At 38.3% G+C, this 22610-nt stretch overlaps 1 protein-coding gene across 2 annotated transcripts in view; it reads left to right on the forward strand.

The window, feature by feature from the left end:
• The window catches only part of SNX24 (sorting nexin 24), a 94211-nt gene that overhangs the window by 66133 nt on the left and 5468 nt on the right, over positions 1-22610 (forward strand). For both annotated transcript variants that reach the window (XM_082497275.1, XM_082497276.1), the window contains 3 exons: positions 20145-20239; positions 21370-21402; positions 22320-22384. In XM_082497275.1, coding sequence (XP_082353401.1) covers positions 20145-20239; positions 21370-21402; positions 22320-22384 — 193 coding nt within the window. The remainder of the gene's footprint in view (positions 1-20144; positions 20240-21369; positions 21403-22319; positions 22385-22610) is intronic.

Raw genomic sequence — 22610 nt, forward strand, 5'->3', positions numbered from 1 at the left:
CACACAACAGCATTGCTTGCCTTTATTTTTCTTTTCACCAGTTTATTGTCTCTGTAATCCAAATATAACACAGATTTAGTTAAGTGTAAAAAAGCTCATTTTACTGAAAGTGTTGATTGTAGAATGTCTTGACTGAGACAAACCTGAATTTAAGTGCCTGTACATTTACAAACAAATATGCATTACTCAATGATGCCTAAATTTATAATTCTGATATGGATGTTTCCTATTGACTTTAAAAACATGGACATTGAAATAAGAAACTTTCATGGAGTTTCTTATGATAAATAATATGAATTATATATAAGAAAATTTTCAGGAAGTATTGATACAAAAATTGAGTTTTGTGATGCAGTATCTTCTTTTTAATTTCTCACAGCTATTGTTGTCTTTATCTAATATACTTTTTATCTGTAGATGAAAAAAGTTTGCCGAAACAAAGCGTGAAGTAGAAGTAGAACCTTTAATTTCTTTAGGCACATTGTAACTGGTGAAGATTAATGTATATATCTCTTGCTAATTCTTTTCAATTACTCAGTTCATATAAATTCCCAAACCTTGTTAATTATGCTGAAGTCAAGTCGTAATTTTTAACAGTATTTCCACAGCAAGGGAATTTTCCTGGTCTAACCTTGCCCTCCTGTAGAAACTCTCAGCAGATTAGGCATTCTGACTCTAGTCCATTCATTTTCAGCACAAGCCTAATTGCTGCCGACTGCCTGCCACAGGTACCCTGGTTATCGTACATTCAAGGGATGCAGGTTCTTCTGAGAACAAATAAGGAAAGATTAATTGTTTGTTTTGTTTCATCCCAAGAGAAATGTGGGAGCTTAATCAGGAAAAATAATTTCTTCTGTTGATTTGGCTTATTTGTGGAAAGGGATAATTGTATAGAGGCAGGCATAGAGCTATGCATTTTGAAAGAAATTTTGCCATTTACCTACTTGGGAGGCAAAGATACAGCAAAATGAATGTAACACAGCATTGGAATTGATGGGAATGGTTCACATTTCTCATAGTAAGTAATTTGGCTGCTGGGCTTTTATTTGAACCAATATTGCTAGGTGGTATTGTCATTTGTTTTGTCTGCTTCTTTGGATATCTAATCAAGGAGACAATAGTAGGGGGAAAAACGCTTTTCCAAATTGTCCTTAATTGCTAGAGCACGGAGTGAGCTAAACACTCTGGTATTTCCAATTAAAGAACTTGTTTCCAGCAAGCACCATTAAATCTATCTTTCCCAATCTGATAAATAAGCTATCAAAGAGTGGAACAGATTAATTGAGAGCAATTAGTTGAAAGCTCAGTATAACAGTCAGAGTAAACCAATGTTATCAATGAATGCAAATTTTACATAAAACAACAAGAAGCACTGATACAACAAAATAGAGTTGAGTAACCACTAAGCACAAAGGAAAATTTTATCTGTGGCACAGAAATTAGTCTTGTTTGTTTCTCTTCACAGCAAAAGCACTAAAAGCTGTTTCTTCTAAAGACCTCTGTTACAGGAGTGTCAAATTGTATTTAACACCTTTGCTACATACATTTCTCCTTCAACATGCTGCAGGAAATCACAGACATGGGAAAATCACAGATGCTACAATTCAGAGCCCATCACAAGATTTACTCCAATTGCTCCTAAAGCTCAAGAAAGCCCTGATTATACTACAGCACTTGTGTTTGTTACTGTCTAGTAGACATGGTAACCTCTAAGTGTGGTTTGCTTATGTTAATAACCAGAAACCCCTGCATTTAGTAGAGACTCAAGCCTAGCACATTGGATTTTGATTCCTCTTTAATACAGGTGCGTGTCCCTAATGATATGTATCTCGGCATTTTTGATGGGTGTTCCTTTCTTCCTGCTGTCTGTGCATGCCAGGTGGTATTGACCACTTACATGGTGTAAGCATCATTCTGCATGTGGGTCCTTTGAATACTTTCCTTAATGAAAAACTGCAGAAAAACCACGTGGATGCTCCCCTTAAGTGCCAGCCTTTTGCCTTTTGAAAATGAGTGCATCAGCATGAGGAGAAAGCGTCTCTGTCACCTTAGATATTGAAATAAATTTATAGGCTTTCAAGATTAATATGTTCAAAGAAAATACTGCATGTTGGTTCAGTTGTTGGTATTTGTTGTGTATATAAGGCTTTTGGAGTAATATACTCCATCGAGAAGGCAGGAGGATACACATAGCCTGTTACACACTTAACAGGCTAATTTCTAAGTCAGTTTTTACAGAACTACCTTGGCTAGGCAAGTTGTATCACTGTGGTGTGTGTTGACATCACTCGCGTAAACTGACAGCACAACTATACCAGCTGCCACAGCTTTTAAAACTGCTCCCTTAGAACAGCAGTTTATGTGGTGCATCGCTGGCCTTTACAGCAGCAATGTGGCTGGAGCCTGCTTTTGTAGAATTACAGTTGTAAAATGGTTGGGTGAAAATCTTATTTCTTATGCTGTTGCAACCCACTGGGTATGTCTATTCTAGGAAAGTGAAAAGGTCAGTGATAACTTTCCCAATAAAACGTTCTGAGAAAATGTCATTCCAGTTGTGTGTATCTGACTGGGGGAGTTCATCCTCCATTTTTTGAGCGTCTTATTTTTTATTTCCAGAATATCATCATCAGTAAGGAAATACAGCATTCATAACTGTGATATGTGGTGTCATATCAACTCCTGAACTGATGGTAACAGACATGCTGCAACAGGGGTAGCACTTTGAACACAGGTCATTTACAGTATTTTTCTTTGTATCCTTGCTGGCAAGTCACTAGATCACAGTTGTATTCTGAGTAACTGGTTTGCTGAGCAGCTTCCCTGTAATGTTGGCTTCTGGAAAATGTTCAGAATGTCGCCAAGAAATCATGAGGAATTCAGATGAGTGAAACCTCTCCCAGTTTCTCCAGATGTCAGGGCATCCAGATCTCCAAGTGCCCTTTTCAGCATGGGATCCAGCTGTCACACCTGGTTCAGTGGGGAAGATTCCTAATGTAACATTTCAAAAGCACTCATGAAGCCATGGGAGATTACAGAGGAGCAAAGACCATGCACAGGATTCAACCAGTCTTTCAGCCAGCAGCATTTAAGCAGCTGTCTCTACATTATCCCATCAGATGTTTCTCTGTGTATTTGGACTCAGTCAAGGTCATGCAGTGATACATGCTATTAGTTTTGAACAGCAGCAGTTGTATAACTTCAGGATTATGAAGCAGTTTGCTTTTTTGTAATGATGTATTTATATACCATGCGATAGTACTTACCTGCTTTACAAGGGGATTTTTTTAATAATTAGCCAAATTCAGGCAAACTTAATTGTGTGACCGTAATTAGTTATCCAACTTTAAGTGCTGGAACGATGAGGACATGTACTGCAAAGAGTAAGTTACGGTAGGATATTGGGGTCTTTTTGTAATATTGGAAATAAAGGTTAGTGGGTTTTGTGATTAATTTGTCCTCTAATAATGCAGAAGGCTGTTGATAACTGTGGTCCAATGCAGATATTCAGGAACAGCAATATTAATGTAAAAGCACAGGCAGCATTTCAGTGAAAAGGTCTAGCAGCCAGCCTTTTGGTCAATTATTTCTGCCCAATTTTACAAAGTGGTGAAGTTCACCAAAGAATTCAGGGGGAAGTCCACCATTGAACCATGGATTTACACTGAGATATGGGACAGGTGGAGAAACTGTGTTTGTTAATGTGTGGATTCTGTCTTTTTTTCCCTGCAGTATATTTACCAGTTATAACCAGCATGTTACCATTTTTATATCTATACGTTATGTCAACTGCCATGTTACCATTTTTATATCTACAGCAGATTCTTTCAACATATGTCACTACCCATCTTCCCACTTTTCCCCATTTGTTTCCCTGAAATTTCATTTTGTCCCCTGACTGGTTTATTCAATCTACATATCAGTCTTAGTGTTGTCTTCTGATGATCGTGTGTTGAAGGTCACCTCTTTGTCCAGTCAACAGAGGATGCAAGGCTTTTTTGTAGACTTCAGTTCTGTTGTAAATCCTTTCTGAACCCTTATACTATATTCACATTTGCTTTGATTTTGGAACACCACTTTCCCAGACATACCTGCACTGACATGGTCTCTTTTATTTGTTTATCATGGAGTCTAGCATCTGATTAAGCTCTCCATACCACAGTATTGTAGTACTGTTCTGTCCATTCATTGAGGCACCAAGAGATGTTACTTAAAATAACAATTTAACCTTAGCTTCAGATGCAAAGGCTTACTTGTAGGGTAAACCAGAGCCTTTGGGGACAGAATAACCACTGGGAAGGAAGGGTGCAACACAGCCTTTTTGCAAATTCCTCTTGGATGGGAAAGCCATAGACCAAACATTTGTGCCAAAAAATGAATAATAGAAGTAAAGAAGATTGCTGTCTAAAAATGCCGGAATATATGATTCATGAATTCATGATTCGTGAATTCGTGATTCACAATTTCAGCCTCATTTGTGGACTTCACTGGTCAAAATTAAGTAGTTCTCTAGTTGCTGAGTAAGGAACATCAAGCAACTGTTAAGTGTGAAGATAACATCAAATCGAGAGCAGTTTGGCATTCTTGCAGTATTTTAATGTTACAATAATTTTTAACAGAAATCCAGATAGCTATGTTACTTCTGTTAGGGAGCTAACTTGCAGTCTTGTTTCTCCTTTCCATAGAAGTCATCCCTCTTTCAGTAATAAGAATGTGGAGAGTTTTAGCCATCTCAGAACATTATCTGCAGAATTGCTATGCTGTGATAAATGCAGCCTTCTGACTGATGCTGCTTGTCTGTCATCAGCACAGAAGAAGTAAATAAGCATTCACTGACCAAGTTAGGATGGTCTCTTTTCACACATAATTGCATTGTTCCTCACCTTTATCATGGACTCCCTTGCTAGTGAGTTTTGGGAGGTACAAGTGTCAAGGAACAGAACCATAATGAAGTACCTGCGATTGAGCTCCGTTAATTCTGTAAAAACTTGTCAGTTTGCCACCCAAATAAATGCCTAGAGTGCGTAAAACATGGAGCAGAGTGACCTCTAGAAGAAAAATCAATGGCAATTCATATTTCATATGTCTATAATTGCTTGTGAGAGCATGGCAGCAGTTTGTTTATAGAGTAGCTTGTTCTACCACAGATTGTTTCCTGACTTTTTCTTCTTTTCAGTGGTGATGCCTCTCATGGACTGTGAATCACAGCCAGACGCAGCAATAGACCAGTTTTATGGGTGGTGATTTTTTATTATTGTTTTCATATTACTGTCTTCAGAATTGCTGCACCATGCTCTGTTTGAACCAGTGCACTAATCTATAGTCATAAGTAAATTGTGTTCACAACTGTTTGCTTGGAAGACTGCTGAAGCTGTTTTTCACCTGCTTCTGAGTAGGCAAAGCTTCATCTGCTGGGAGGTTATCCATTTGCTAGCATTTTAACCATCAAACGGAATCCATTGTGTGGCCTTCATTTCTAAGCAATTTGTCAGAGAGGCAAGGAATTCTCACAGTCTGCTAATTTAAAGACAGAATTTTGAAAATATCTTTTTCCCCACTGCTTTGCTTTGCTTTGCTTTTTCTTTTTTTTTTTAAGAAGCTGTTGTAAGATTTGTATCCCCACTGAGGACCGAGATGTCATAGGGATAGAGAAAATGCCGCTCACTTTATGGATTACTGTTAGGTCAACAAAACTTTGGCAGCATTGATTAACTTGACAGTGAGTACAGCAGTACATTTATCACTTATGGCTGTGCTGTAGAAAATCTAATAAGAGGCAAACAATTCCCTTTAGAGCAGTAACAGGTTCACTGTGGCTAACGGTGCATGCACTGGAAATTTCTGACTTTAAATTATACCCTTGCTGCTAGTTGGGTCATTGACTCAAAGCTACTGCACTTTCACTACTATGTTCTGTATTATTAATTTGATCAAAATTGTTTTGGCTTCTAGAAATGTGATCAAACCGTATATTGGAGTTCATATAACCTCTTAAGCATTTTTGAAGAAGGCATGCAGAAGGAGCATGATCCAAGCTTTGTTATGTAGAAGGGGCAGCTGTCTATCATAACTACAAACGTTTAGGGTCTTATAAGGTTATAAAAAAGAATTTTGAACTGTTGCATACAAATCTGTGTCTAATTCACAGATTTAAATAAACCCCAAACCTATCTTACATTTAATAAGTTTCATTGGTTGGTCAGAAGAACTTTTTTCATATGTTCAAATGTGTGCATTGTTAATTACTAGTAATTACCTTAAAAATTCTATACAAGTTGATTTATTATAGATATGTTCTTCCAGTTGTCTTGTTTTTGCAAGAATTAAGAGAACTGAACAGAGAACAAGAGATTTTCTGTCTCTCCTGTGTATAAGAGCTGCTGTGCAAGTTAGTGTTTGGTTCTAATCTGATCATGGAATTATTTTTTATTCAGTATTGCTTGGTTTCACTTTAATAAATCTTTTCTGTCCATGAGCAGTACATTGGGAAGTGTCTTTGAATTGCAAATATAGAGAAAAACAGTATTATTTTTTTTTAAGCCTGTACTGGTAGCCCTGTTAAATGGAAGCCCTGCCTAAGGTATTCTTTGCAGACGTGTACCAAGCTTTTTTTTTCAGTTCAAATAACCAAAAGTGACTAAAGGCCACACGCATTAATAATTGTATTTCTAGATACAAGCAGGAAAAAACAATGAAGAAAATTCAGTATTAAGGGCAGATCAGAACACAGTGTGCAATTAAATTTGTGGCTTTTTCTTTGCGATATAATCTGCAAAATTGCTGTTCAAATGAGAGTATTTTTTTTAATATTAAGATATGTAGCTCACTAGAGTAGAGAGCCTTTGTGAGTAGCAACTGTTATTTCAAGTGTTTTGTGTTATTTTGGGAAACTGTTTAGTTTGGAGGTTTTTTCCTGCAATATCTGTAAAAATGATGTCGTTTTCTTTGTTGGGAGAGAAGTATTCTCCTCGAATCAATTGTCAGGAGGCTTAATGTAATAAGGCAGTTTGTGGTCTGACTAAAAGAAACACTGTGCAAAAGAAATTCCCATAGCAGTTTGTTTTTAACAGAAAAACTGAGTTCACCTGAAACATAAATACATTGAAAACCAAGACTTAATAAGGTAGAGCAGTTTCAGTAAAGGAAACAGTGGATTGGTCTCCAAAGTATGTCTTATAATGGCTACAGTTTAACCAAATATCTGTGTTAATGATAGTATAGCTCTAACAGCATAGCAGCAGATTCTTTGCAAGAAATGATCAGGCGAACTGACGTAAGTACCTTTTGCATAGTGAGGGAAAAAATACAATTAAAATAATACTCTCTATTTCATTCTCCTTTTTTTTTTAATTTGCAGGATAAAAGTTGTGTTTCTCACTCTCTTACTGCATTTTAGAGGCAACAAGACACATTTCCACACTTTTTCCTGGGTTCATACAATAAAGGAGTTACCCTACTGCCTGCTTTACTGAACAGAGACCTGATATTGATTAACTATCACACTGGCATCAGAACTACTCTTAGGATTCAATTTTTTTGTTGTTTTGCATATTTTATTGATCAAAAGTGGTAAATGAGCATCAAGCGTGCAAGAAGACGATGAATTGTTTACTTGCATAAAATAACCTTTCAATAAGGGAAGATGCATTGCTCACACTTTTGGTGCTGTTCTGCTGCCCGAAGCAGATGGCATTCAGCTGCTATTGATTTGCTCCTATAGTTACAGAGCAGCATGTAACAAGGCATGCTTATTTCTCTGAAAGAGAGGTGAGGGTTTTTTTTGCCAGGGTGGCGGGAGTGAAGAAGGAAGGACAGGGGGTTTTGGGGATTGCTTTGGGGTTGGGTTTTTTTGCAAGAAAAAACTGGGAAAACCTTGCAACTTCTGTTAGCAGCTCTACGCAAACAAAAACAAGGGTTTGTATGCTTGCAGAGAAAGGGGGTTACTTTGTCTAGTTCTAGTACTTCTGGTAACATTAATTCCCACTGCAGATTGAATCTGTGAGCAAGCAAGTACTTAAGACTGTAAAGAGCATCCGGAATTCAGCATCATAGACTCTACACCACACTTCTTAGCGCTTAGGCTCTATTTTTTATTTATCCATGTCTTTTCCTACTTGTGTGAAGACTGTCAGCTCTTTAGCAAGACAAAATTATAGTGCAGTATGCTGGGCTTGATTCTGCAAACAGTTAATTTCACTGATGAGTAAAGAATTTAATGCTGTTGGATCTCTCCTATAATGGGAGAGGGGGTGGAGAGGGACAAAGAGCTTTCTCTGAAAGTTTACTTGAATGCGTATTTAATGCAGAATTGGTTGACAGATTTTAATGAAATGTAGATATATGATAGAAGAGAGTTTCAGTAGAGAGAGCATAGAAATGGTTGTTCTAAGACAAAAAAATTTAGATAATTTAAAGTCTTATTTCTGGAAGAGAAGAGTAGTATGGTGGGTCATACTGAGAAGTGGGATGCAGTCCTCGATCGATCTGTTTCAACATAGAAACAACCCATCTGTCAGGACCCACAAGTAGTACCAGAGTTAACAAACTCAGCCTCTTGATGATAAATATGGAACAGTTAAATATTTTGACAACACGTATTAAGTCTTCCTTGCCCACCTGACTGTTCTGCAGTGACTCTTACTGCTGGAAGTGCTTACTGTTGATTTTTGAATAGTCTCAAGCATCTTCCTGCCCTGATGTTGTTTGGGAAAATAAAATAGTTTACTCCATTATGACTGCCCTGCTATCCTCCATGTCATTTATATTGTCTTCCTTTTTAATGAAAATAATCCATGAATTATGACCCCTGTCAAAATATTCTCACAGCATAGTTAGTAGCTAGTTATTCATCAAGAATTTAATTTAAACACGCATATTAGTGTCTGTTAAAAATGTCCTCCTTTATCTCTTCAAACTTCTGTTCTCTGACATTGATTCCAACTTGCTTGTGTAATTTATGAAATGCTGTCTAAGCCTTTTTAATATCCATATGGTTAGATGTCACTACCTTTCAACTATTTGTTATGCTGCTTTTGTAGCATAAGCAGGCAAGAAGAGACTGAATCTTTTACTTTAACCTGTTGTTTCAATCCAGAGTAGAAATTTCTTATGATTTTTTTTCAAAGAGAACAAACCTCGGTGAGTTTTTCAGAAAACAGATGCTTTTGAATCAATGGCTAATGCTGTCAGCACAGCATTTACCGCATTGTTCTAAGTTGATTGGGTCTTGTGGTCCTATGGGGGCTAGGGAAATGTTTTAAACATAAGAATTATTACAAACAGAAGTTAATTTAGTGGGACCTCAAAAAGTGCATGTTTATAAACAGGGTTTTCTCCGTTACCAGTGGTTCTATGAGAAAGCCAGTTGTGAAAGGGCCACCAACACTCAAAACTAACACCACCACCACCACCCCCGCCCCCCCCAAAAAAAAACCCCAACCATATAAATCTAAATGCATTTGGTCAGCTATGTTACCCCTTCTTTACCTCTGCAAAAATGACACAATGAGTTCATTAACCCTAGGTGCAGTGAATTCCCTGTGCTTTCTACATTCTCTTGTTTGGACTTTGGAGTGGGTACCTGCTGCTTAGTCTAATTAGTTTCAAAGGGAATGTCGAGTCATTTCTCAAGAGTTTAGTCTGACCCAAAATCTCTGACAAGAAAATAGCAGGGAGACAAAATAAAAAGTTATTGTATAGTTGAATAGCATTTTTGTTACAGTATCTTGTGGAAACAGTGCTGATGAGGAAATCATCCTTGGATGATTTCTAGATTTTTGATATGACATTTGCATGAAATTGTCATTCTTGTGGAAAGCAGGACTTTGTTTTCATAGCTAATTTCCTCGGTCTTCATCAACCACCTGACTCTTTCCTTGTTCCCAGGAAAACGCGTTAGAGCTGTGGGGCATTTCTCGTGAAGCAAAAAGGAAGTGAAAATGCTTTTTCAAAGCTGTTCTTACTGTTTCAGTATTTTGCTGGGCTTTTCCAGTTCTCTGGGAACTGTGTTATATGACCAAAACCACATTATCCGACCAAAAAATCTAACATTCAATCCAGCATCTGCATCTTAACAGAATAGTCTGTGACGTTATCCAGAGAGTGGGGTTTTGGGGGATCAAGAGAAAGGCAGTCATGCTGCAGAGATACTCCTCAGTTTCTCTGATGGCTGAAGTATCATTCTTTTGCATTTGCCTCTGAAGAATGGAACACAGCTTAGTTCTTTAACCGCTGCCTTTTCTTCAGGCTTGCTTATAGCCTTCCTCGTTATAAAGAACTATTTACAAGCATGGTAAATACAGTAGAAAGAAAATATGGCAGTGTAGGAAAAAATAGTAAACATATTCTGTGCAGAAATAGGTGACAATTTTTTTTTAAAACTCCTCTATTAAATGAGACACAATAACAGGAGAAAAAAAAAATTTATATATTTTAGTATGTCTAGAAATTAAACATGAAAATACAAACCCTGCAGCTGTTCTGCAGCTAAAACTGTATTCTCTGTCAAACAGTGTTTTTAATAAAGTGTGAATTACTTTAATATATCTTGCAACCTGTCTACATAAAACTTCTAGTGAATTGAAATAACAGTCATTTCACTTTTATTTTACATTCAGAAATGTATATTCTCTCAGATAATTTGTATTCAATACCAGTAAAACAAGGCAAGCAATATTTCGTTCCAAGCGATGTTTTAAGTTTTCTTAAAACATTTATTGTGTTCCAGAAATTCTTTTCTGTTTCATCTTTGTTTTGTGCTAATATTATTTGGCTTTGCAAATCTTTAAGTAATGTGCATATTTCTAAAATAAAACTTCTCAGAGTTGACAGCAAGAAAGAAGTGTTGGGCTATCATCCCTGCATCACGCCTTCTTCTTCACTGTGTGCAGATGGAGAGGCTTGGCTGCCCACCACGTCAGCCTCCAGCTCGGTCCTCTGTCCCCAGCAATCCTTCCACAAAGCATAACAGAGCTCCCATGTCCCCATAGCAAATCTCCACCCTCGCTGATGCTGGGAGAGGAAGGAGGTATAGGGGCTGTGCGTGCACAAAAGCTGACAAATTACTTTTCACCGTGGGGTTTTGCTGGTGAGGACCGGGAGGTGGGAGCGGCCTCTTCCAACCACCTGAATGGCACAAAGGATGAGTGAAATGGAGGCAGGAGAGAGTGAGCTGGCTATATCCCAGCCATGCTCCATCTTCCTTCTCTGGGAGAGCCACGTGCTACTGTGGACTAGTACAATTAACCCTGTTACTCAGCTGGCATAGCATAAAATAATAGTTGGTGCAGATTAGGGCAGAGGTTCCTCTGGGAGGATAGCCTGCCTCTGATAGTGCTCAAAAGCAGGTACATGAGGGAAAACACAGGCAACATGCTGTGATAATTCCCCCTTAATACACTCTCAATTTCCATGTATTTTCAGTTTAATTAATTCCTCTTCCATCAATCTATTCAGTGTCTCCTGAAACACATATAAATTTGCAGCATCCGCAATGTCCTGTGGCCTGCAGTTCAACTACCTGTTCCATGAATAAGTCCATCCTTCTGCCTGAAGCCCCTCTTTTATGATAATAAGCTGTAATAATTTCTAATGATTTCTTGATTCCTTTTCTAATAGTTTCTAATAAACTTTTTATTCCCTTTTTTTAGTTGCTGCTGGATAGCAGGCTTATCTTTTGAGGGATATATTGTAGCCCCCAGCATCTCACTCCTCTATTCACTAATGGTCAGTCTGAAGCCCATCATTGTTTGTTATTTTTTTCTGATATGTGTCACTCTGGGCTGTGTTCTCCTAACCTGTCTTTCAGGACTTGTAACTACTTATTTACCTTTGCAAGGATCGTGGCTGCTAGGTTTGCCTTCAAGCCTTTGGAGGTGGTCTTTGTCAAAAGCCTTTTGGAAATGAAATGTATTAACAGGGCCACATTTATCTGTGCTTGTTGATCCTTTCAGGGGTCTCAGTAAGTTTTGAAATAGGGTCTGCCTTAACAGCAGCCCTGTGATTCTTTTCCATCCAGACGTATTTATCCATGTGCCCACTAATTCTGTTCCTTATTGCAGTTGTTGCTAATTTCCCTGGGCTGGGCATGCTAGTTTATAAATCCCAGTTCTCTCACAGTACTATTATTATTATTATTATTATTATTATTATTATTATTATTATTATTATTATTATTATTATTATTATTATTATTATTATTATGTTTGTCCTTTTTTTAGTCCTCTGGTTCTAAAGCAGCCATAAAGATGGTATACACCAGCGCTAATTCAGAAAATTCATCAATGGTTTCCCTTAGACCCTTTGGAGGAATACTGTGTGATCCTGCTGACTTGTCACTGTAACAAGCAAATACTCCTCTGTGTATTTTATTACCTCAGTTAGAGACATCCCTTGATGCGGATCCAAAACAAAAGGAAAACTGAAAGTATATGCTGAGGATTAAGAGTTTAAATCTGAGTGATGAATGCTGACGGCTCAATGTTGGCTGCTCATGGCTTGGATGAGTGTACTCTTCACTGGGTAAAGAGCTGGCTGGCTGGTGGGGACCAGAGAGTGTGGTGAATAGAGTTAGATCCAGTTGGCAGCCACTCACAAGTGCGGTTCCCCAGGGCTCGGTGTTGGGGCTGGTTCTCTTTAATATCTTTATCAGTGACCTGGACAAGAGGATCAAGTGCACCCTCAGTAAGTTTGCAGACAACATCAAGTTGGGCAGGAGTATTGATCTTGAGGAGGAGGGTAGGATCTGGACAGGCTGGATCGATGGGCTGAGGCCAATGGTATGAGGTTCAACAAGGCCAAGTGCTGGGCCCTGTACTTGAGTCACAACAACCCCATGCGGCGCTACAGGCTTGGGGAAGAGTGGCTGGAAAGCTGCCCGGTGGAGAAGGACCTGGGGGTATTGGTTGACAGCCGGCTGAATATGAACTGTCAGTGTGCCCTGGTGGCCAAGAAAGCCAATAGTATCCTGGCTTGTATCAGGAATAGTGTGGCCAGCATGACTAGGGAAATGATCGTCCCCCTGGACTTGGCACTGGTGATGCCCCACCTGGAATATGTGTTCAGTGTTGGGCCCCTCACTACAAGAAAGACATAGAGGTGCTGGAGTGTGTCCAGAGAAGGGCAACAAAGCTGGTGAGGGGTCTGGAGTCCAAGTCTTACGAGGAGCGGTTGAGGGAACTGGGGTTGTGTAGCCTGGAGAAAAGAAGGCTGAGAGGAGACCTTCTCACCTTCTACAACTACGTGAAAGGAGGCTGTAGTGAGAGGGGTGGGTGGTGGTCTCTTCTCCCAAGTAACAAGTGACAGAACAAGAGGAAATGGCCTCAAGTTGTGCCAGGGAAGGTTTAGATTGGATATTAGGAAAAATTTCTTCACCAAAAGAGTTGTCAAGCACTGGAACAGGCTGCCTGGGGAAGTGATGGAGTCACCATCCCTGGAGATATTTAAAAGACGTGTAGATGTGGAGCTTAGGGACATGGATTAGTGGTGGACTTGGGAGTTCTAGGTTAATGGTTGCCTTGGATGGTCTTAAGGGTCTTTTCCAACCTAAATGATCCTATTTAGATAACCCTATTTAATATTAATTAACCTATTAATAATTAACCTATTTAATAACCCTAAGAAAAGGTTATCACATACTAAAAAGACAGGAACATGCACTAAACCCTGATATTTACAGGAACAGTGTTAGGACCAAAGAAACACTTGCAGATTTGGAAAATCTAGAACTGACATTTTCAGTGCCAGCTTTATTTGCCTTAAAGTAGAGTATGTATTTATGGTAGTCTTTAATAACCGGATCAGATACTGTTGCACATTTTTGCTTCTATTTCCCCTCTGACCTAGTCCTCAGTGCACAAGGATCAGCAGAGAAGGACAGAAGCAACTGGCTGCGAGAAACCAGAAAAACCTACTGGTTTCCAAAGTTTCCAGGTGTCATATTTTGCAACCTGAATGTTGGGGTTTTTTTTCATTACAGCGTATTTGTATTTAGTTTCTTTAAGCTATCAGAAAACAGTCAAGCAAGTTTAAACCTCTTCTGCTTTACCTGATGTTATATTGTGGATTGTAAATGTGGTTGCTTTTTTCCAAACCTTCTTCCCCTGCACTCTTGAGAAGACTTTTCCAAGCATAACTAACTCATATTTTTACTGTCCTAGGTGTGTATTTTCTGGATCTACTGATTGAGATATATATATATTGTTGTCTAAGGTATTCCTCCACCTGTTTGTTGTCAGCAGCATTATTGACATGATCTTAATTACTTGTTAATTGCCCCATTGTCTTAGTGGTCCATTGACTTTTAAAAAACACTTCGATTCAGCCATTTTCACATCAACATTTATTTTAGTATCTGTCTTCATCATTAATGGATCTGTTTGCTCTCTGTACTACTTTTTCCTGTTACTTATTTTTAAAAGCCTTTCTTTTTCCTAGTAACTTTTTAATATCATTAACTCGGCCTGCCCTTCTGCTTCTTTTCCTTTTGCTCTGTTGATTTCTTCATTTCTCATCCAGCTTTGTCTTAACCTCCAATCCTTTGAGCAGTGTCTCAGGAAATGGTATTGACTGCTTCCTTTCATTTTTATTTTTCAAAGGAACTGTAGTCTCTTGCACTTTGTTTCTAATCTTTCAAGGGCTAGTCTCCTGTCTTGCTGCAGAGAGATTCACTGTTTGCTCCCACTATATTATGTTCCCAGTTTTCCAAAAAAAAATTCAATATTGTATTTTTCACATCAAATGGGTTATATTTGTACACTTAGCCTCAAGTCAATCTGCTCTGCACTTAGTAGTTAAATATTAATTGGAACTCTGTAAATGTGTAATTAACTACCATTCTAACTGAAGTAATCACTAGCATAAAACTTACTTGGTAGTATTTTTAATCAAGATGAGTAAAGTGCTTTAAAGTTAGGTTAGGTGAGGCTTAAGTAAAGACATTAATAGCTTTTAGACACTGTCATGAATTTCTGCATACATATTTTCAGTGATGATCCAGCAGTCATTTAACCTGCTGGGCTTCCCTGCCATCTAATTCATTTATCCTCTGCGTAGCTTGAGAGTGCTGTGATAGATGGATTTGTCAGTCAGGAGATATCTGGTGAGTTTTAAACTGACTGGAAGTGTAACAAATTGATCTGAAAGGGTGCAGGAATTTTTCTACTATTCTCCAGTCTTAAGGTTCAGAGGTGCACTTCCCGTCTGCACTTTTTTTTTTCCTTTTTTTTTTTTTTCCTTTTGTGACTTTACATTAACTTTCAGATAGTAACTTCTCGATCTTTGTTGGAAGTATTTTGGCATATAATACGTACAGTCAATATCTTGTTCCCTTTCAAGCTCCACTCTTCCTATTGACTTCCCTTTGATACGTAGCCTGGGCTTGTTAGCTAGCTGGTACTTCATATGGAGCATCACTTCTGTGCCGTTGTGTGTGTGTTTGCATGCTTCTTTATACAGAGTTTTAAGCATGTTTGATAACCTCCTTCTGTTCTTACAAAACCACCCATCCGTGAATGTTTCTGGTAGTAATGAAATATGGAGAGTCCTTACTACAACAACTTCAGTGACAAGTTATTTAGGAGTAATTCTTGTTGATAACCTACAACAACATCCTCACTGAAGAAGGGAGTGAGTTTCTTCATAGTTCTTCACTGTGGGTAATATAAAATGTTATTGTATCTCCTATTACTTTAAAAAAAGGAAAGCTTGCTCTTAGAAGTCTGGTTCCTTCGTCGACTTGGTTTTTAGTTAATGTGTTCTTTTGGTAACCTTTTTATCATTTCATGGGATTGTGTAAAGCAGTTCAGGAAAAGCAGGTTAATAGAAGGATATAGACTCCAAAGTGTTTTAAAAGATGTGGGTTTTGGTCCCAGTGGAGACTGACACTCCAGCCTACTTACTGTAGCTGGAATGTATTGATTTTCTTCTCCCCCATTTTAGCTGCACCACTGAATTAGGTATTGTGAAGCATCTTTCCCTGTGAAGAGAGGAAAAACTGTCATGAACTTTTTCACCCTAACAGTACAGCATTTCAAACTAAACCCGATTGAATGGAAAAGTCTATAAGGACTCTTAAAAACCTTGCAACTCAGCTCCCCACTCTCATTTCTCCCCCTCCAACAGCCGTTCCAGCAGCCTTGAGAAAGTATGATAGATGATTGTAATAAATTAATTTTTAAATATTTTTTTCATTAAAAACAACAGCAATAATAATAATAAAAATCTGTGAAAGCGATGCATTCCTGTGGCATGATCTCCTAAGGTTAGCACAGTGGTCTTGTTCAGGTTTTCAGAAAGATGTTCAGTTACTGTTATAATTGGCTGATGAGTAGGTTTGGACCTAACTAGAATGCCAGTGTTCGATTTTGCAGTGTCCTCTGTGAAGATATGTCACCATTTACCCTGGGTTTAGTGACAATTTTCTAAAATGGAAACTCGTGGGAAATCATTATGCTGTTTATATGTCTCCCTTGTTGGAGAGCATTATCCTGTGATATTTTAGCACTGTTTTCCACTGCATGATGGCATCTAGCTAAGGTTAAGGCAGAACAAGTCCCTTTGCAATTTTGTGACTATATTTTACTTGCTGAAGGAGAAAAGATAACCGACAATTAAGTATTTCAGATGCCACTGAAAGAACATGTGCAACTAATCAATGACATCCTTAGGGAACATGATTTTATGAAACTGATAAGGTAGAGAAATTGGGATTCTTGTGATTTGTGTTACATAATAATAATTGCACCCTTTCGATGAAAAAGACATTTCTGCTGATGTAAACATCAGGCTTTCCCTTGTGGTTTTTTTTTTTCCTGAAGCACGGAATAGTTCATTAAAGTGTGACAGTAACAGATAAACACCCTTTACGATTTTCTAAGAAAATACGGCGCTTATACTCTTAGTTCAGCTGAAATCAATGAGTTTGAAAAATGTATTTTTGGAGTCACTTCCCAAATCACTTGCCAGAGGTTGTGTTAGGTGTTTTAGTTTTGGGGTTTTTTATTTATTTTAGGAAGGAAATACACATGGTGTTTTTTTTCTTAAATTAGTCTACTTAGCACTCTCGAGCCCGTATTTGAAACTCTACCAAGCTATGATCTTGGTAGAATTCAGATCTGTTAGAAATTCACATTACTAACAAACTAATTGTAAAGTTTTATTTCTTTGAAAATACGTATCTTGACATTTCTGATTGAAGAGCAAACACGATAGTAGTCATGTTTACAAGCCAGTGTCATATATTCACTTGAACAAAGGCTGTGGTTGAGCGTGTTACATCACAAATTATATATAGTGGTTTAGAGACTTTACCTGCTGGTTCCTTTTCTACTCAGCTATAATTTAAAGATCATCAAATTTGCAAAATATGTATTTCTTACAAGTTTTCAATCAGAAGTTAAAAATCTGTTGTGTCATGAGTCGTTCCAGTTAAATTAATCCAATTATGATAACATTTATTTCTGATTTAATAGTATTTTTTTGAACAACGAGACTAGGAAGTTGAGAATGCTGACACTTTTCTCTGGACATCCACTTTGGGCCACCACCAGAGGTAGAAAATGCACCTAGTCACACACAACTAAATGAGTGTGGCTGGCTATTTTTCTCTTGTTCCCATTTTCCCATTTATTTTTTTTTTTAACTCTTTTCCTTTGGTTTCTATCATGACTATTAAACAGCTGGATTTTGTGCTGTCCCTTTTTTGTATCAAAGCCAATGAAGTCAAGCCAGAAGATAACTTTCCCCGATTAGTATAATTAACTTGTATATTCATTTATTTTTTTAAATTTCTTAAAATGTATGCCACATTACATTACCTCAGTTGAAAAATGCTCCTTTGTTCAATGCAGTCTTTCTTCCCGTCACAAAATTTTGGAAATGACAAAATTCCTGATCAACAAAGGCAGCATCCAAAATACAGTGCAGTGCGAAATTGCCTTTGCTTCTCTGCAAATGCTACACTTTCAAGTTTATTGATCACCAAAGCAGAGTTACTGACAGTTAACAAAGTATGGATTAACACACTAAAACAGATGCTATTTGCTTACATCTTTTTGTGAAACATATTTGGTCAGGGCATGGTTAGCAGGGCTTGGGTTGACTTGATGCATGTCATGAACAAAAACTAAAAGGAACAGAATGAGATATTAATCTGGAGAGAGTGGAAGTAGAAACAAATAGGTTTGTAAGAGCTGTCGGGATTTTTTCTTTTATACAGTGATGTATCCTTCTCTTCTTCCCTGACAATCACTGTTCTGTTCAGCAGCCTCAGCAGGCAGCTCAACTTTTGGAAAAAACTGTCAAGAGGTGTAAGTATGAGGTTGCACATAAGCATCGGATGCCCTTAAACATCTTTATACAACTTTTTGCAGTTCTTTGTTGCATATAATTAGTAAGAGGGTTTTATTTGAGCAAATCATACACATTGTTATGCAGTTCACATGCCCTCTGAATATGCATCCACCTCGACCCCTCCTTCTGTGCATAACCTGAATGCAGAACAGGATAAATTTTGCAGCAGCAGAGTGCTGATTTTGCAGTATGCAAATGAAGTGGCATTTTTTACTGCAGCATCTTCATATAGAGGTGAACTGAAAGGCTTAACACTTGCCAACATTTTAGACCTCGCTGTTTGCTACATCTGTTAAAATCTAGAACAAAAAAGTTCAAAAGCTGCATTTTTCCCTGTTCTTTTTTTCAGACTTGTTAGTGATGGCCTCAGCTGTTGAAGAAATGTAGACTCTGAATTCGGATTTGCAAATGTAACATGAAAAAAGAACCAGTTATCAAACTTCTTTGTTTTTAAATGTGTTTCCCTCTTTAAGTTTATGCACATCTTACGTAATTTTTACACTAACTGGGTTTTCATTACACAAATAACCAAAACATTTGTTATAAAACCTGCTATAAAATCCAGATGACCTCTAGATGTCTCTTCCAACCTGATTTTTTTTGTAGTCCTTTTATCCTCTACATACCATTGTGTCTCCCTAGTGATATTGTAACGTAAAAGAATACACACACAGGAATAAGTTACCTCCTGAATGTAAACACAGTAATGTTTTTTCCCATCACCAGTCTTCTTTCTTCTCAAGGTTTTTGTTTCATTTGTGAAAATGAACAGGATGAACGTGGATAGCATTACTTGTACAAGTCATTTTATTTATAAATCTAGTGAAGTTTCTTCCACGCATATGTTCACTCCAGTTCCAGGCCTTCATGAAGGAAAACTTTAGGGAAGAGCTTGTGGCTTTCATTTGCATGTGAAGTATATGTGTTGTCAGAGTGTATGGTAGTATGCAGAGTAAATAAATAGGTGCTTAATCTTTCAGGTGAGACATTGGTTGAATTTATGAACTGTTTTGTTTGTCTTGTGAAAATTAAAGACCAACAGTTATTTCTGGTCTGCTTCTACGAAACTGTCAGAGATCTGCTTTTTCCTTTAAAAGTCATTCTTTCATGATGAACATGCACCTGAGCATCTCATTTAGTTGCTATGTATTTTTAAGTGTACTTGCAATTAATTTACTGAAAATTGATAATCATCTCATCAATGGAAAAACAAAGGAGGATGGAGTCCGGCTATTATGTCATTGCTGTGGAAGAACGTGGCGGGTCAGAGTCACAGCGCAGACACAAGGAGTACGTTGTAAGCTGATCCATGAAGCCAAGCAAAGAGTTTCCCTTGTTAGCATTTACCAAGGCATGATGCATTAATAAAACTGCACAAAGTGGAGACTTCCCTTTTCCGCTGATGTGTCAGACAGGAGTCTTCTGTGAGGTGAACATGAAAGCACTGAGCTGTAGCTGCTTTATTTTATGTTTTAAATAAACAGAATATTATTCACAAACGAGTGTGCCAATAAGTTAGTTCCTGAATCAGACATCTCTGCTTGAGAGGCATCTAGCTTGGCATCAGTGATGGCAGGTGAAAAATAACAGTAGCATAAGTTGAATTTATTTATATGTGATTCATTAAGAACTGTGGTTTTCTTATTGAAATGAAGCACTCCAAAAGAGGTGTAAAAAAAATGGAGAAGAATTTAAAAGTGTTGCCAGTGGGAAATGTTTTGGTAGCTTGAATAAAAGTGTGTGATATCTAAAATATTAAAAAACTTGGATTTCTTTGTGCCTTTTTTTTTTTTTAACAGACAGTCATTTTAGAAAATGAAGAGCTCCCTAAAATATTTCTTGATTTCCTGAACGTTCGCCATGTACCTACCTTGCCAAAAGCAGAAAGCTGTGGGTAAGCTCTCATTTGCTGAAAAATACATGGAGGCCAAAAGGCCCATATCCACTCACTGCTGATGCAATTCCATTGACTTAAAATGGTCTTGCTGCCAACTCTCACACTGTAAAATAAATGGGCATTAGGTTCATGTTAAGTATGTTTATATATCCCCAAAAGGTGGTAAAATAAATCCAGCCTGTTCAAAGACAGAAGTGAGGTTTACTGTAATATTCTTGGAAAGCAAAGGAGCAATGATTTTCTCATAGATCTTGAAGTTTGCACTGAAATGAATTTTGTAGGATATTCATAAACATTCACTGAAGTTGCACAGAAAGCATTTGCATGTGTTTGATGGTCGTGGTATCTGGACAAAATAGAAGTTCATTCTGTGATCATTTTATGGTCTCCCTCAGTGTGTTTGAAAATGAGGTCTTTCACCTTTCTGATGACATGTACCCCAATAGCCCCATTGCCCTTCCTCTGGGAAGAGTTCTTGATCAGGTGGGAGAACAGAATCTTCATAGGATTATGATGAGTGTAATGACTACAGAAATACCAAAAACCGTGTAACTGGAAGCTCTACTACCATCTGCAGCTGTAAGGTTTGTAGGGAGATTAATTTCTTTTGCTGTGCAAGCTGATGTTGGAAAGTCTGGCAGTGTTACCAGAACTTGCTCCCCAGAAAGCTACATGGCCCTTTTCTGCTTTGGGGGAGGCTGTGTGGATCTGCAGTGGAGAGAAGGTGAGTTGGAAAAAGTGGAAAGAGTTTTGAGGCCCTCTTACACTCAGAGGTGTCTGTGGCCCAGGGCGTTCTCCAGAGCGAGTCAGAAGCTAAAAGACTTGTAGTTTTCACTTGTAGTTAATGACATCAGCCAATACCCTTAGTGGGACTGTACCCCATCGCTTCATAGGCTGATAGATAGATGTGCTTGTGAAACTATTAGAGTGAAATGGATGCTCTCATTTCCAGGTAGTGGTGGTTGTAAAATGATATGGTCTCCCACATTCGTTCCCATCACACTACATTATGCGGCTACTGATCAGAAAAAGGTTGCTCTCTTTGATGGTTCTTAAAGGATTTGGGGTCTTTTTTATTGTAAAGTTAATTTTATTGTAACCAAATTTTCCTCTCACTTTACTTGCAGCTCTTTTGATGAAACAGAATCTGAAGAATCCAGGTGAGCTTGATTCCTATTCTTTCTAGGACACCAGATTAATAAACTACTTGAAATTGTTGGCATTCACTGTATTTGTTCCTTGCAAAATAGCAGTAGTTTAGCATTAAAATGTGAGGTGTTTGTTAAATATTATGGCTAGTTTCATCAGCTACGCTAGATCCATCCGTTTGTAGTGTGAATTGAGCATCCTTATGCTTGTATTGAAAAACTCCTTACAAAACCCTAGTAGAATACTGCTAGCTTTGAAATATTTCTGGGAATGTTTTTTACCCATTGAAGTGTATTTTGTGTAGCAAGAAGATTTAGCAGAAGGAATTAGAGGTTTGGCTTCTCGCCTATGCATTTGATAGAGCTTTGTATATATCTGGTTGCACTATTTGGCATGTGTATGTACAGAGCAGAGCGGAGAAGGCTGGCGCTGGCTGGGGGAGGGCGTCTGTACCTTGACCAGGGGTGCGAGACAGCCCTGTGAGGGGACTTCTGAGGACTTTATCTCCATGGTTGAGGTGTACAGCAACCGCTTGGGGAGCTGGAAGAACATGGTGAAATTTCAAGTCTGTTTGGTGGCCTGAAGAGCCCGTAGACCATGGAGCGCTATTGCAAGTGACCTCGCAGCCTGCACCTTACACCAAGTACCAGGGAGAAAAGCAGGATCAGGAGGTCTCAAAGCCAGCTGCAGGCCACCCCTTGTGCATGCAGCCCCTTCACTTCCAGCTACACATTGATGGTTTCACTGTGTGGCTGAGGAGCGGCATCTCCAGGAGATGAAGCCTGCCCTTTTTGGGCAGCGCTGGTGTGCAGAAACGCACTGGCATGGCTCCTGCGCGGCTCGACCACCTCACTTTATCAAAGCTAGTTTGTAGAATATTCTGTTTGCTGTCCCTTGATACTGACATCCCTGTTCTTGACCTTTCCAGCAAACTGTCCCACCAGCCTGTGCTGCTGTTCCTAAGGGATCCATATGTCTTGCCTAAAGCCAACGGTAATCAAACCTGTCATCTGTTAACAGCGCTTTACTGATCTGACCCTGCACCGCATAAAACACATTATTATTAATACCGGCCTAGTCAAATGACACTGGTCCAAAATCTAATAACCTGCCAATAAAACGATAGTTCTTGTGTAAGAAACCATTAAAACACTAAGTGGGGTGGGTGATTTATAAAAGGGTGGAATTTTTCTCCCCCAGTTGTTCTCTCAGACAAACC

This window comes from Vanellus vanellus (genome assembly GCF_965231255.1).
Source record: "Vanellus vanellus genome assembly, chromosome: Z".
NCBI lineage: Eukaryota > Metazoa > Chordata > Aves > Charadriiformes > Charadriidae > Vanellus > Vanellus vanellus.